Raw genomic sequence first — 17,507 nt, 5'->3', positions numbered from 1 at the left:
TGCAATATTGAAGGACTCTATGGGCAAAATATTGAATGATGCAGGAAGCATCAAAAGAAGATGGAAGGAATACACAGAGTCACTGTACCAAAAAGAACAGGTCAATGTCCATCCATCTCAGGAGGTGGCATATGATCAAGAACCAATGATATTGAAAGAAGAAGTCGAAGCTACACTGAAGGAATTGGTGAAGAACAAGGCTCCAGGAATTGACAGAATATCCACTGAGATCTTTCAACAAACAGATGGCCCGCTGGAGGCACTCACTTAGCTCTGCCAAGAGATTTGGAAGGCAGCTACCTAGCCAACTGACTGGAGCACATCCATATTTGTGCCCATTCCAAAGAAAGGTGATCCCACAGAATGTGGAAATTATCGAACAACATCATTAATATAACATGCAAGTAAAATCTTACTGAAGATAATTCAAAAAGGGTTGCAGCAGTATATTAACAGAGAAATTCCAGAGGTGCAAGATGAATTCAAAAGAGAACATGGAACAAGATGGATTCAAAATAGGACATGATATCATTGCTGATGTCATATGGATCTTGGCTCAAAGCAAAGAATCCCAGAAAGATGTTTACTTGTGTTTTATTGACTAAGCAAAAGCGTTTGATTGTGTGGATCATAAGAAGTTGTGGATAGCATTGAGAAGAATGGGAATTTCAGAACACTTAATTGTACTCATAAGGAACTTGTACATAGACCAGGAGGCTGTCATTTGAACGGAAGAAGGGAACACTACATGGTTTAAAATCAGGAAGGGAGTGTGTCAGGGTTGTATCCTTTCATCATACTCATTCAATCTGTATGCTGAGCAAATAACCCAAGAAGCTGAAATATACAAAGAAGAATGTGGCATCAGGCTTGGAGGAAGGCTCATTAACAACCTGTGATATGCTGATGACACAATTTTGCTTGCTGAAAGTGAGGATGACTTGAAGCACTTACTGATGAAGATTGAAAAATACAGTCTGCAGTATGGAATATATCTCAATATAAAGGAAGAAAAATCCTCACAACTGGACCTATAAACAGCCTCAAAATAAATGGAGAAAAGATTGAAATTGTCAAAGACTTCACATTGCTTGGTTCTATAATCAACATGAATGGAAGCAGTAGTCAGGACATCAGACGACACATAGCACCAGGCAAATTGGTGGCAAAGGGCTTCTTTTAAGTGATGTTTGCTTAAGAGCAAAGATGTCTCTTTGAGGACTAAGGTGTGCCTGACACAAGCTATGGTATTTTCAATCACCTCATATGCATGTGAGAGCTGGACAATGAATAAAGAAGATCAAAGAAGAATTGATGCTTTTGAGCTGTGTTGTTGGTGAAGAATGCTGAAAATACTGTGGACTGCTAAAAGAACTAACAGATTTGTCCTGGAGGAAGTGCAGCCAGAATGCTCTTTGGAGGGGAGAATGGCCAGACTTCATCTCACATACTTTGGTCATGTTGTCAGAAGGGACCATTTCCTGGAGAAGGATGTCATGCTTGGTAAGGTGGAGGGTCAATGAAAGGGGGGAAGGCCCTCAATGAGATGGATTGACATGCTGGCAGTGGTGATTGGGTCAAGTATAGCAAGAATCATGGAGCTGGCTCAGGACCAGGCAGTGTTTTGTTCTGCTGTGCATAGGGTCACTATGGATCAGAGACAACTCGACGGCACCTAACAACAACAACAACAACAATGCCTAGGATATTGATTTTATACATTCCGTTTCCTTTTTGACGGCTTCCTGTTTTCCTGGATTCATATTTTGTACATTCCATGTTCCGATTATTAATGGATGTTTACAGCTGTTTTCCCCCATTTTGAGTCTTGCTCCATGAACAAATGGAGGTACCAAAAGCTTTACTCCATCCGTGTCATTGAACTTGACTCTACTTAGGAGGCAGCTCTTCCCCAGTCATATTTTGAGTGCCTTCCAACCAGAGGGGCTCAACTTTTGGCACTATATAAAAAAATACTTCAGGCTTATTCATAAAGTTTTCCAGTAATACATCAGACAATGTTTCACTGCCATTCATAAGGTTTTCACTGGCCATTTTTTTCAGACGTGGATGGCCCCATCCTTCTTCCTAATCTTTCTTAGTCTGTAAGCCTTGCTGAAACCTGTTCACCATGGGTGACCCTGCAGTATTTGAAATACTAGTGGCATAACCACCAGCCTCATAGCAACATGTAAGCCATCACAATATGACAAACTGACAGGCAAGTGGTGGTGGATGCACCTAGAGGATATTATACAGAATGAAATAAGTAATTACCAAAGGACAAATACTGTGTGAGATCAATAATATAAGCAGTCAAGAAATAGTTTACACACAGAAAGAAATATTATTTGATAGTTACAAGGGATAGGAAGTGTGGGGAGAGAAAATCACTAACTAGGGAGTAGGCACAATTAACTTGAATGAAGGAAAAGACAATGTATGCCCGTTTTCTTCACTGCTGCCCCCATGGGTATTGACTGTTGATTCAAGTAAAATAAAATCCTTGACAACTTCAATCTTTTCTCCATTTATCATGATGTTATTGGCCCAGTTGTGAGGGTTTTTTTTTTTTTTTCTTTACATTGATATGTAATTCATACTGAAGGCTATAGTCTTAGATCATAACCAGTAAATGTGTCAAGGTCTTCTTCACTTTCAGTAAGTAAGGTTGTGTTCACCTACATATCATAGGTTGTAATGAGTCTTCCTGCAATCCTGATGCCACATCTCTTCATATAGTCCAGCTCTCAGATTATTTCCTCAGTATACTGATTAAATAATTTTGGTGAAAACACACAGCTTTGATGCATACCTTTCCTGAATCTAAACTATGCAATATCCTTTTGTTCTGTTCCAAAAATTGCCTATTTGTCTGTGTACAGGTTCCACATGAGCAATATGGAGTATTCTGGAATTCCCATTCTTTGCAATTTTATGTATAATTTGTTATGATCCACATAGTGGCATGTCCTTGTACAGTCAATAAAACACATGAAAATATTTTTCTAGTATTCTCTGCTTTCAACCAAGTTCCCTTTTACAAAAGCAACGGATCCAGCTTGAGTTGCTGGCAAATCCCCATTGATATATTGTTGCAATTATCTTTAGAAAAAGTAGCTTGCATGTGATGTTAATAAGATTATTCAATAATTTCCACATTCTTTTGGATAACTTTTCTTTGTAATGGGCAAACATATAGATCCCTTTCATTTGATTAGCTGGATAGCAATCCTGAAAATTTGTTGGCATACACAAATGAGTGCTTCCAGTGCTAAGTTCTTTTGTTGAAACCTCTAATGGGTATTCCATCAATTCCGAGAACCTTGTTTTTTACCAATGCCTTCAGTGCATACTGGACATCTTCCTTAAGTACCACCAGATCTTGATTATATGTTACCTCCAAAAATGTTTGAACATTGAACACCTCTAGTGCTTAAAGAATATTTATGAAAATGGACATTCTTAAAAAGATTTTTTTTTTCTAAAACACAAGATAGGAGGATACTCATCTTCTTATCTATTGACTTCTTTTCTTGTGGTGAGATAATTGACACAGGATGGCTGTTGGAGCCCTAGACACCTTATCTGAGACCTAGAGAATCAACAAGGAGAAAGAGCAAAAGGGAGTTTGGCTTCCAGGTAAATTACTGACCTTCCTGCAAGTGTCACTTAATGACTTAGCTTACACTTTATTAGCCACTTTAATTGTCAAAACATGCTGGGAAATGTAGGTTTTTTTTTTTTTTCTTTTAAATCTAGGATTATGGCTTTTCATAGTAATATAAGGTCTAATTATAAAGTAAAAAGGAATCCTGTTGGCACAGTGGTTAAGTGCTTGGCTGCTAGTGGGATAATTGGTGGTTTGAACCCACCTGACATTCTACAAGAGAAAGTTGTAGCAGACCTCTGCCATAAAGATTACTCAAATCAAACTCACTGCCGTCGAATCAATTCAACTCATAGTGACCCCTTCTTGGGTTTCTGAGGCGGTGTCTCTAAGGAAGTAGATTGCCCAATCTTCCTTCTGAGGAATGGCTGGTGGGTTTGAATCACCAGCCTTCTGGTTAGCAGTCAAATGCCTTAGACACTACACTATCAGAACCTTGGAAATTCTATGAGGCAGTCTAGATGCCCTAAACATAGGTAGTCTACTCTGTCTCACATGGTCCCTATGAGTTTTAATCAACTCTAAGACAGTGGGTTTAGTTTGCAATAAGGTAGAAAGGGAGAAAATAAAAAGACAAGCAAAACTCTACAAATTCACTTAGCTTCCTTTTCTTTATGCACATTTCCAAGTAATAGCATTCCCTCCTCCCACATGAACATGGCTCATTGAAACTTTGCATAGAAAGAAATGTTGTTGTTTGGTGTTGTTGAGTTATCACAGACTCAGAGAGACCCTATGTACAATAGAACAAAACACTGCCCAGTAGTTCACCATCCTTACAATCTTTGCTATGCTTCAAGCCATGGTTACTGCCACTGTGTCAATGCACCTCAGAAAATGGCTTCCCCTTTTTTGCTGACATTCTCCTCTACCAAGCATGATAACTTTCTCCAGGGAATGATAATTCCTGACAATATGGCAAAGTAGGTAAGATTAAGGCTCGCCACTCTTGCTTCTAAGGACCATTCTGGTTGCACATCTTCCAGGACAGATTTGTTCATTCTTCTCGTAGTCCATGTTATCTTCAGTATTCTTCACCAACCACACAATTTAAAGGCATCAACTCTTCTTTAGTATTCCTCATTCATTGTCCAGCTTTCATATGCATATGAGGCTACTGAAAATACCATGGGTTGGGTTAGTTAGGCACAAAGTGACATATTTGCTCTTCAACACTTTAAGGAGGCCTTTCACAGCAGATTTGGCTAGTGCGACATGTCTGATTTCTTGACTGCTGCTTCCATGTGTGTTGATTGTGGATGCAAGGAAAATGATATACCTAACAATTTCTATCTTTTCTCCATCTATTGTGCTGTAGCTTAAGGAACCAGTTGTGAGGATTTTTATTTTCTTTATGTTGAGATGTAATCCATACAGAAGACTGTCATTTTTTATCTTCACCAGTAAGTTCTTCAAGTCATCTTCACTTTCAGTAAGCATTGTTGTGTCATCTGCATATCACAGGTCGTTAATAAGTCTTCCTTCAATCCTGATGCCACGTCTTCTTCATACAGTCCAGCTTCTTGAATTATTTGCTCAACATATAGATTGAATAATATGCCTTTGCATAATCAGTAAATCACAGGTAAACATCATTCTGGTTTCTTTGCTTTCAGCCAAGATCCACCTGCCATCAGCAATGATACCCTTCATTCCATGTCCTTTTCCAAATACAGTTTGAATTTCTAGAAGTGCCCCATCAATATACTGCTGCAGCCATTTTTTAATTATCTTCAGCAAAATTTTACTATTAATGATATTGTTTGATAATCTCTACGGTCTGTTGGATCACCTTTCTTTGGAATTAGCACACATATAGAACTCTTCTAGTTGGTTGGCCAGATAGCTGTCTCCCAAATTTCTTGGGATAAATGAGTAAGTGCTGCATCCATGTGTTGAAACATCTCAATGGGCATCCTCCAGTTTCTGGGGACTTGTTTTTTGCCATTCCTTCAGTGCAGCTTGGACTTCTTACTTCAATACCACTAAACATATGTTATCTCCTGAAATAGTTGAACATTAACCAATTATTTTTGGTACAGTAACTCTGTGTATTCTTTCTATCTTCTTTTGATGCCTCCTGTGTCGTTCAATATTTTGCCCACAGAATCTTTCAATTTTGCAACTCGAGTCTTGTTTTTTTTTTTTTCTTCAGTCTTTCAGCTTGAGAAATGTTCTTTCCTTTTGGTTTTCTAATTCTAGATTTTTTTCACTTTTCATTTTCATACTTTACTTTGAAATAGCAGAAAGAAATAGCTGGTAATATTTTCCTCAGAAAGGTCTGTAAGATAAAGACTCAGAACTCTTTGATTTTGAAGTTATCCCTTTAAATAGTTTATACTTTTTTTTTTTCTTGTTAAATACAGAATTACCAACTTGCCTGTCTGAAACTCTTTCTGAGGCAAACTCAGAACTTTTACTTCTAGGGAGATGTCATTTTCCAGGAATGCCATTCAATATTTCCTAGTGGTTGGTTTTAAACAACAAAAATTTATTGTCTCACAGTTCTGGAAGCTATGAGTCTAAAAGCAGGGTGATAGCTGTGTTGATTCCTTTCAGGCTTTGACAGAGGATCTCTTCTATTCCCTCTCCTAGATTCTGGTATCCCCAGGAATTCCTTGGTTGCAACTAAGCATCTGATGACAACCTTCATCTGTGTGTGTGAGTCTCTGTGTATCTTCTGTTCATTTAGAAGAACACTAGGAGACCCAACCTTCTCTAATATGACTTCATGTCAACTTAACTGATAACACGTTGATTACCCCTATTTACAAAGGGCATCACATTCACAAATACAAGAGTGAGCATTTCAACATAGATTTTTGGGGGGATATAATTCAATCCATAACAGGTGAGAACCCTGCTTTACATACATTTGAATAAATTGCTTTTTCTGAAATCAACTTTCATGATCCTCTGGGAGTAAGTTCAGAAAGCATTTACAAAGCTATTGCTTAAATTTACACATCCAACAGGATTGTCTAATTTGAAGGTCATGATTTTTATTTAATCAAATTGTGCCCACCTTGAACTCTTCCTTTTGGTGAATTGACCTCAGGTTGTTCTTTTTGATTTTCTTCCCCAATGACCTGGTTCTGTAAGTCCTGTTCCATGTGGGTGATTTTCTGGGTAGCATCTGTGGAGATGAAGAATCTAGCCTCAGAATTATGATTAAGGTCCCAATGAGTTTAATTATGGTTTTGCCAGTTCAATAACTCAACAATATGTGTTGTATTTCAAATGTAAATAAAGTGTCCACAGACCTTTGTCCTTATCACAGAGAGAATTTTTCTGTGTGAGTACTTACCAGACTGGCTTTTTCAGAAATTGAATGATGGACTCAAAATGTAACAATATGGGGATAAAATTATTCCCCATTCTTCAGGCAAATCAAACTCAATTTGCTGTGTGAATCAGGCCAGTATAATTGAGAATCAAAATGTTGTAAAGGCTATTTCACTACATCACTTCTAAAAACACATACTCAAAAATATTTTTCTAAAGAATCACGATTTTCTCTTTCACAAAATTAACTTTAAAAAAAAAACTCATACTACTTATTTAGTATTTGTTTCCTTTTGGATAAATTTACAATGAAGATTCAGACTTCTTTAGGTTATGGGACATTTTTTAATGTTCATCTGGAAAATCTCAACAACTTAAAAGACAGCATTTTTTCTGAGAGACTGAGATGAAACAGACTTCTCGGAGCATGGAAACATTTCTAGGTCCAGTGATAGTGCATGGCCTATCTTACTCTCTGTGTCCCCAGAAATGGCGTTGGTGCATTAGGACAAAGGAGATGGCACCACAATCCAGAGCTTCAGTAGAATACCTGTTTTGTAAGCAGGTAACCCAGAAAATATTTTATACAGAAGAGTTTTCACTTGACTTTAGATTATTTTAGAGTGCATTGGTAGTATGATTTGGAAAGTCATAGTCTTTTAAAAGTTCTCCTAAGTGATTCTGGTAATTAGCCATGTTAGAGATCAATAAAATATAGAAGAATTGACTCAATTCTATAATATTCTTTTGGATATTTTCATATAATGAAGAGCCAGAGTACATTTATTTTCTCTAACTTTAGTATTCTTAGAACCTAATTTAAGTGTAACTATTTGGGGGATACTTTAATTGGGAGAAAGTTATGATTTTCATTATAGGATCAATAGAAGTGTTATGTAAGCATTGTTTGTTAATATGTGGTTAGCAGTCAAGTGTATGTATGCTGTACTATGCTGTATATATATATATATATATATATATATATTTGTATGTGTGCAGTTTTCTTTTTCTTTTCTTGTTTTGCAATCGATCCTCTCATCATTTTCATTCTTTCATGTATATTACCAATACAAACGTAACCTGTTTATAACAATGACAAAAATGTATCCTTCATATTTTCCCATGCTCATGTAAGTATATACATTTATAACCTGATGCACTTATATTTTATTTCTATTTTTGTATATAATAGCAAATTACGCATAAGTGCGTGCTTATTTCTGTCTTGCTCAACAGTACCTTGTGGGAATTTCTCTAACACTAACAGGATAGCTCCAATTCATTGTTCTAAATGAATGTATTCGATTTAATAGATTTTTTTTTATATATTCAACCATTTCTCTATTGATCAGAATTCACTTTAAGTTTTGTTTTATTATTTAATATAATTATAAATAATACAGCAAAAACATGTCATGAGTACATTTTTTACGTACTTAATTCCCATGAGATAGATTCTAAAGAGTATAATTGTTGTGATGAAAGGTATATGTATTTTTATCTTCAATAGAAGTTGCTAGATTTTGTCCCAAAAATATTATAAAATTAACATTTTTATAAGCAATGTAAGAGAATGTTCTTTTCTCTATGTTTACCATTTATAAGTATTAATATTTTTGAAACTTTTTGTCAGTCTGTTGGGTATAATACCTGTTATATTATTTTGCATTGTTCTATTTACAGGTGAATTTCAGAATTCTATTATATGTTTTTTGGCCATTTGGAAGTACTCTTTCTTTAAGTGCTTGTTTATATCATTTGGCCACATTCTTATTGTTTCTTTTATTGGTTGGTTAGAATTCTTTAACTATTTTAGATATTAATATTGTATATTAATATTGTATATTTCCTCTAAAATATAATATTTCCCAAATCTTTTTTTTCTACTGACCATGTATCTTTAAAAATGCTTTAAAAACTTTGAAATTGTCATATATGTCTAATTAGAATTTCAGAATTTCAGTAATGGAAACTCCTTCCATTACTACAATGCACAAAATGATTAGTTTCACTAGCTTGAAAGTAAATATAAAGTTAAATCTAACTTTATTTTTAAATTATGTCTTTATTATATTTCTATTTTATTTTTGTTTATGGTATTTTCTATGTATACAATTTTATTTTCTTCTAGATGGACTGTGTGACAACATTGTTTGTGTAATAATCTGTCCTTTCCTCATATATGTTTCTAATTTATTTCTCCATGAGTCTATATAATCACTGAGGTTCACTCACTCACTGCCATTGAGTTGACTCAACTCATAGCAACCCCTCCTTGGGTTTCCAAAGTGGTATCTCTAAGGAAGTAGATGGCCCAACCTTCCTTCTGAGGAGGAGCTGGAGGGTTTGAACTGCCAGCCTTCTGGTTAGCAGTCAATTGCCTTAGGCACTATGCTACCAGAGCTCCCCACTGAGGTTAGGGACCATATTTTCATCAGTCTTATATTGTTATCATCTTGGACAGTGTTGGAAAATAATAAACCATGATGCCTATGTGTTGAATGAATAAACAAATTATCATAAGCTTTCAAAAAGTCACTAGTCATCATTATATTTACAGGTAAATTTGTCCAGAACTCTGAAATAAGTACATACAGAAGAACATATGGAACAAAGGAACAATGTGACTGACTTTGTCCTCTTGGGGCTCACTCAGAGTCTCCAAGGTCAGAAAATATTATTTGTTGTTTTCTTGCTCATCTACACTGTGACAATTGTTGGCAACTTACTTATTGTGGTGACTGTGGTAGTCAGCCAGACCCTGGATGCCCCTATGTACTTCTTTCTAGGCTACTTATCCTTTATGGATGCTGTTTATTCTACTACGGTCACCCCAAATATGATTATAGACTTTCTCTATGAGAAGAAAACCATTTCCTTTCAAGCTTGCATGACTCAGCTTTTTGTAGGACACTTATTTGGCGGAGCTGAGATTTTACTCCTGGTGGTCATGGCCTATGACCGCTATGTGGCTATCTGCAAACCCCTGCATTATATGACCATCATGAACCAACGGGTGTGTGTCCTGCTGCTGCTGGTGGCCTGGGTTGGAGGTTTTGTGCATGCTGTAGTTCAGCTTCTCTTTGTTTACAACCTTCCCTTTTGTGGACCCAATGTTATAGATCACTTCATCTGTGACATGTACCCCTTACTAAAACTTGCCTGTACTGACACGTATATCATTGGTCTCACTGTCGTTGCCAATGATGGTGCAATATGTGTGGTCATCTTTTTGTTGTTACTCATCTCCTATGGAGTCATTCTGCACTCCCTGAAGAATCTTAGTCAGGAAGGGAGGCGCAAAGCCTTATCCACCTGTGGCTCCCACATCACTGTAGTGGTCCTCTTCTTTGTCCCTTGCATTTTTATGTATGTGAGACCTCCTTCCACATTATCAATTGATAAATCCTTGACTGTTTTTTACACTGTCATCACCCCTATGTTGAATCCCTTAATCTATACTCTGAGAAATGCAGAGATGAAGAATGCCATGAAGAAGGTCTGGACCAGGAAACGCAAATGAGATGGCAGACAAATATATCACTTACTTTCAATGGAAAATTACTGCATAAGAAAAACAAATTCATTGCCCTCAAGTCAGATCCGACTCATAGTGACCACTCTTTCAGTTTCCAAGGCAGTATCACTATGGAAGTAGATTGCCCAATCTTCCTTCCAAGGAGTGGCTACTGGGTTTGAACCATCAGCCTTCTGGTTAGCAGTCAAATGCCTCAGGCACTATGCCAGCAGAGTAAGAAAAGCCCCATGCAATTATTTATTTGTGATAATTTTTTCCTCATATTTAATAACCTTTAAATGATGGGAAAACATTTATCGTGTGTATACTTCCAATGATTACCTTGGTTCAAAATATTTATTTTTTATTTCATTTCTTAGGAAAATATATATTCATTTTTTGGGGTATAAAATCATTTGTTGAGACTTTAAATTTATATTCCATGTGATGGATTATGCTACAGTTAATAACAGAATTTTTTTAATTGATGAAAGATTTTCTCAAATCTCTTTCTTAACCAATGCTAATCCTTTTTTCCCCAAATTAATAGCTCTTTTTTACTGATTTCACAGTGATAAAATAAGACATTAAAACAGGATTCAACCCTCCCCACAAAGAGACAGCTGATATTACCATTTGAACTATGTGTCCTTATTTTGGAATCATAAGATATTTAAAATACATAGTTTTGCTTATCTTGCTTAATATGTTAAGGTTGAAGAGGAGGAAGGAAGCATCAAAGTTCTAAAGTTACTCTCCAGTTGCAGTTGGGTTCCTTTTAGTTTACGGAGAACCCATGTGCTACAGTGTGTAATTTCACTCTTTTGGGTTTTCATGGCTCTGGTACTTCAGAAATTGATCTCCTGGATTATTTTTATTTATTTATTTATTTGCAAGCACCTCCTAGTGTGCTTGAACTACCAACTTTTTGTTAGTAGTCAAGCCCTTAACTGACTGTACTACTCAGGAACTTTATATTAGTCATATTAATCATAAGACTAAGAAATCAAACTCACTGCCATCTAGTAGATTCTGACTCATAAAGACTCCCATTTGGTTTCCAAAGCTATACTCTTTATGGAAGCAGATTGCCTCATCTTTCTTCTGCAGACCAGCTGATGGGTTCAAACCACTGAACTTTTGGTTAGCAGCCAAAGGCTTTAACCACTACACCACCAGAACTTCTTGATTAATTGTAAGAAGGCTAAATATATAAAAGGAATCTAAGTGAACAAGGGAGATAGGTAGAAAAATGATGAACTCTTACTTATTTTCCCAACTGGGAGATCATCTTATCTGCTCAAGTGGAGCAGCTTAGTTGGGTGTTATATTTTCATAAAGATGATCCATTCATCTTCCCAGATAATTTAAAACATCTGATAATATCTTTGTATGTTTTTTAATATTCTCATCTCCTTGATTACAGTGTCTCATAGATTCTAATGGAAAGCCAGACCCAGTCTTTCATATGTAAAATTGAAAAAAAAAATCCGTAATCAATGAGCTTTTTATATACAATACAGAAGTTGACACTGGATTATTTTGCATTATTTCATTATCAAGAAAGATACTGACAATTCTTGCTGTTTCCATTCTCTCATCTTCAACTATGGAATGCAGATTATTAGGTAATAAAGAGATCAGAATATATTGTTCCATTTGACAAAGAAATCATTTATAAAATCTTTGTAAACATTTCTTTCCCTCTGAATCAGGCTTAAAATGAAATATCACCTACCTCTAGTGTTGTAGGATACATGATCAAAGACATTTAGCTCCTACCTCCCCTATTAGTCCGTTTTTATGACAGGTAAAGGTAAAGGTATGGCATAATGGGTCCTTTCTACTATATATGTGACTTTGTAACACGATTTTTATTCCTATTGTCATTACATGGATATTTCTTGTGTCATTTCAAACTGTTCCTAAGCATAATGTCATTCATAAAACAATATCAAGCATTTGATTAGAACAGAATTAACATAACTAAATTCTCCATTTTGTCAAATTTAGTTATTTTTTAAATTTGTATAGTTATATGGAGTAATGAGAGGTAAATTTTGGTTAATTGTCTACTTATGTCGACTGTCTATAAGTTCTTGAAAGCAGGGAAAGGTGTTTAACTGTCTTTGCGCTCTTTTGTCTTTCTTAATGTCTGAAGCATAGGAATTCACTCTGGAAAATTTATAAATTATTTGTATTCATGAATTCTTCTACTGCAGTCAGAATTTTTACAGATGCATTTAATGAACTTTTTATGTGTTAACTGTATGTATCACTTTTCTTTGATATTTGCTATAAATGTTTACCTTGCCATCTCGTTTATAGTATAATAAGGAGAGTTTTTATATACAGATATTTTATTTAAAATTTTTTCTACTTTTTGATTTCTTTTATTACACACTTGGAAAGTTCTATTTCTCTTCATTGACATTATCCATTTTATCCTCATTTGTTTGTAAATAATTTTTCACATGATTCTGGTTTTCATCCCATCTAAAATTTATTTTTGTTTCTTGATGAAGAGACATTAAAATCTGTTTTCCAAAAAAGGTAAAATATTCTGCCAATGTAATATCAATTATTAATTATTTTCAGTAATGATTTGAAATTTCTTCTTTTAATATGTCATTTTATATATATGAAAGAGTATTTTTTCACCATTTCTTCTACTTCTATTGGGTTTATTCCTCTATTACTAACACACTATTTCAGTGATCAAAGATGCTTAATGTGTATTTGTATCTGGAACAGATAATCTTCCCATTATCTATTTCAAAAATTTTCATGCAATTCTGAAATATTTATTCTTCTGATAAATCTTAAGACCACTTTGTAAGGGTCAAAATACTACATTTAGAATTTCTTGTTTTGAAATATTTTTTTTGAAAAAAGGGCATGTTATGATAACCTAAGATTCTCTTCCATAATATGAGGTGTATTGTGAAGGCTTAATTTACAAATCTTGATAAAACTTATAGGCTGCTCCATAGAGCATACAGTTTTTTTGTTTTCTTATTTACAAAGGGAATTATTTTCTTTGCATTTGATTCACATTTTCAATGAATTTGTCTGAAAACATTCAGTGTCTTTTGCTGTCATAAATTACTACATTGTCCTTAAAGCCATAAACACAAGTGTGTATTCAAATCCACATAGACCTGTGTCTTTCCACACACATGGGTCTATATAAAGTCACACACTCATCTATATACAAACACATAAGGGTCTGCATCTGACCACACATGGGTCTGTATGTCTGCTCACATATGGGTCAATATGAAAACACTGATAGGTCTTGAGTCTGACAAGACATAAGTCTGTTTGTAGTTACTTATAGGTCTGTATCCAACTATGTACAGGTCTGTATCTACCATATACAGGTTTGTGTCCAATGCAAATACTGTTGTATCTGTTTACATATGGTTCATTTTTAATGTGGATCTCCTGTTATTCAAATACTAGTTCCTTAAAATTCTTTCTCTTTCTTATTGAAGTAAATGTAAATTTTGTTGAACATGTATTAGCATGTATGCGTGGTTCTATTTCTAGACTGCTCTGTTTTGTTCAGCTATCTGTCTAACCTTTCACCAACACCACAGAGTATTAATTACACTTATTTTATAGCAACTCAGGGTGTCACCCCTTGAACCCATGGACATCCTCCTGACCATATGTCTTTAGTAATGTTTATTATCAATTTTATTCAGAATAATATATAATAAATATAGCTTTAAATTGATTAAATGTAATATTTCTTAGATTTTATAAATATTACTAATAAAACTGTTTTGTAAAATCTCTCTACATTGAAGAACTGACAAGGAACAGGGTTGTATTCAGTTCTTGGCCCTGCCAGCTATCCAGAGGGAGCGAGAAGTTGGACCTGTGGGCTTGGGATCATAGTCACAGGGGACATCAAGCTCAATTGGCATAACATACTGCACAAAAACGTTGTTCCACATGCTACTTTGGTGAGTAGCAACTGGGATTTTAAAAGCTTGCAAGTGGCCATCTAGATGCAACGATGGGTCTCTCATCATCCAGAGTAAAGAAGAATGAAGAAAACCAAAGATTCATGAAAACAATTAGTCCAAGCGACTGGTACACCATGCGATCTTCAGCCTATATGACTGAGACCAGAAGAACCAGATGGTGCCTGGCTACCACTGTCAACCACTTGGAGGGGGATATATGTAGAAGAACTTGGATAGAGTGGGAGAACAATCTGGAAAAACACTCAAAATCATTAAAAAAAAATGGGGGGGGGGACCAGGTTTGCTGGTCTGATAGAGTCTGATGGAACCACTGAGACTATGGCCTCTAGTCCAATGCAAGTTAGCAGTCAAGTGTGTTATCCACTACACCACACAGTGGCTGTTAATATGGGCTTAAACATAGCAAATATTGTGAGGATGGTGCAAGAGCTGCCAGTGTTTTGTTACGTTGTACTCAGGGGAATTAAGAGTGGGAGCTGACTCAACAGTACCTAACAAAAACAATAAAATTTTGTGCAAACACTGTACAAAAATTTTATAGACAGTCATTTTTTATGTCACCCATTCTGTCAATGTGATCTGATGTGGTTCTCACCCGTCACAAATATACCCCCAGTGACACCACTGTAACTAAGGTCTCTCCCAGTGAGCTTAGTAGACCTCTAAAATGGCAACTCAGGGCACTGGGAGAGAGAAGACAGAAGCTGCCAGATCAGTTAAGGGTTACTTCCAAACTGGACCAACATTACTCCTGTCCTACTGTATTGAACAAAGCAGCTATAGACTTGTCTAGATTGAAAGGGGTGGAGAAATTGACTTCAAATCTTTGGGTACTGGTAACATAACGACCACAACTATCTGTTAGTTTGTCATATTCTGGTGGCTTGTGTGTTGTTGTGTGCTGGAAGCTATAACATTGGTATTTCAAAAATGAGCAGGGTCATCCATAGCAGAAAAGTTTCCATGGGGCTTCAAGACTAAGACAGACTAGGAAGAAAGATGTAGCTGTCTAATTTTGAAAAAGTTGGCTGGTAAAAACCTTATGAATAGCAGTGGAATATTTCTAATATAGTACTGGAAGATGAGCCACACCAATTGGAAGTAACTCAAAATAAGACAGGGGAAGATCTGCCTCATCAAAATAGAGTTGACTTTAAAGATGCAGATGGAGTAAAGCTTTTGGGACCTTCATTTGCGATGTGACATGACTCAAAACAAGAAGAAATAGCTGTAAATATCCACTAAAAACTGGAACATCGAAAGAATGAAGTATGAAACTTAGAAAATTGGAATTTGTCAAAAATGAAATGGCATGCATAAAGATTGATACCATAGCCATTCGTGAGTTGAAATGAACTGATAGGATATTATTTGCAAAATCCTGATGCTGATTTCTTCTTCATATAATCCATCTTCTCTGATTATTTGCCCAGCTTACACACTGAATAAGTATGGCAAAAAGATACAATCCTGATGCACACCATTTCTGATTTTAAACCATTCAAACTATTCAATATCCTCTCCTTCTGTTCAAACAACATCCTCTTGTTCTGTTTGAACAATTGCCTCTTGGCCTATGTACACGTTCCTGATAATCACAATTAAATGTTCTGGAATTCCCATTCTTTTCAATGCTATCCACTATTTGTTATGATCCACATAGTTGAATGCCTTTGCATAGTCAACAAAACAAAGGTAAACATCTTTCTGATATTCCTTGCTTCCAGGCAAGATCTGTCAGACATCAGCAGCAATACCCCTCTTTCCAAGTCCTCTTTTGAATCTGGCTTGAATTTTTGGCAGTTCTTTGTCAACATACTTCTGCAACAGTTGAATTATCTTCAGCAAAATTTTACTTGCTTGTCATATTAATGATATTGTTGATTTCAGCACTCCATTGGATCACCTTTCTTTGGAAAGGGCACAAATATGGATCTCTTCCAGTCAGTTGACCAGTAAGCATCTTCCAAATTTCTTAACATAAACACATGAGTGTCTCCAGAATGGCATCCATTTGTTGAAACATATCAGAGGATTTCTATCAATTCCTGGAACCTTGCTTTTCATCAATTTCTTCAGTGTAACTTGGGCTTTTTCCTTCAATACTGTCAGTTCTTGATCATATGCTCCCTCCTGAAATGGTTGAACCAATTTTGTGTGTGTGTGTGTGTGTGTGCGTGCAGTGATTCTGTGTATTTTTTCAATCTTTTTTTCATGCCTCCTGCATCACTCAGTATTTTGTCATCAGAATCCTTCAATATTGCAACTCAAAGTTTGATTTTTTTTTCCTTCAGTTGGTTCAGCTTGAGAAATGCCAAGCTTGTTTTCCCCTTTGATTTTCCATCTCCAGGTCTTTGCACATTTCACTATAATATTTGACACTGTTGTATTGAGCTGCCCTTTGAAGTCTTCTGTTCAGATCTTTCACTTCATTATATCTTCTGTTCACTTTAGCTACTCCCTTTCCAAGAGAAAGTTCCAGAGTCTCTTCTGACATCCATTTTGGAATTCTCTTCTTTTCTTGTCTTTTTAATGACCTTTTGTTTTCTTCATGTATGATGCTCTTGATGTCATCTCACAACTTGTCTGGCCTTTGGTCATTGGTGTTCAATGTATCAAATCTGTTCTTCAAAGGGTCTCTAAAGTCCTGATACTTGCTTTTGTGGAATTGTTTTAAATTTCTTCAACTTTAACTTTAACTTAAATTTGTATAAAAGCAACTAATAATCTGATCCACAGTAAGCCCCTGGCCTTGTTCTGACTGATAATATTGAGCTCCTCCATCATCTCTTTCCACTGATGAAGTTGATTTGATTCCTGTGTACTCTACCTGGTGAGGTCCACATGTATCATCATTAAATATAAATATTTATCATTAAATATAAATATAATAGTAAATAATTAAATATAAATATAATATTTAACTTGTATTAAATATAATTTAATTTAATTTAATATATAATATGATTTGTTGTTGTTGTTGTTGTTATATGCCGTCGAGTCAGATCCGACTCATAGCTTCCCCTCTTTGGGTTTC

General features: G+C 35.6%; 1 protein-coding gene across 1 annotated transcript; it reads left to right on the top strand.

Moving 5' to 3' along the window:
* Nucleotides 1-9,548: 9,548 nt before the first annotated feature.
* Nucleotides 9,549-10,478, top strand: LOC103210890 (olfactory receptor 4A15-like). Its single transcript, XM_007956807.2, has one exon. It carries the CDS (start codon nt 9,561-9,563, stop codon nt 10,476-10,478), a length of 918 nt encoding a protein of 305 aa, XP_007954998.2. The 5' UTR covers nt 9,549-9,560.
* The last annotated feature ends 7,029 nt before the right edge of the window (nt 10,479-17,507 follow it).

The sequence above is a fragment of the Orycteropus afer genome, unplaced genomic scaffold (assembly GCF_000298275.1).
Source record: "Orycteropus afer afer isolate SDZICR_OR568_19922 unplaced genomic scaffold, OryAfe1.0 scaffold00666, whole genome shotgun sequence".
Lineage (NCBI taxonomy): Eukaryota > Metazoa > Chordata > Mammalia > Tubulidentata > Orycteropodidae > Orycteropus > Orycteropus afer.
This window is presented reverse-complemented; position numbering and strand designations above follow the sequence as displayed.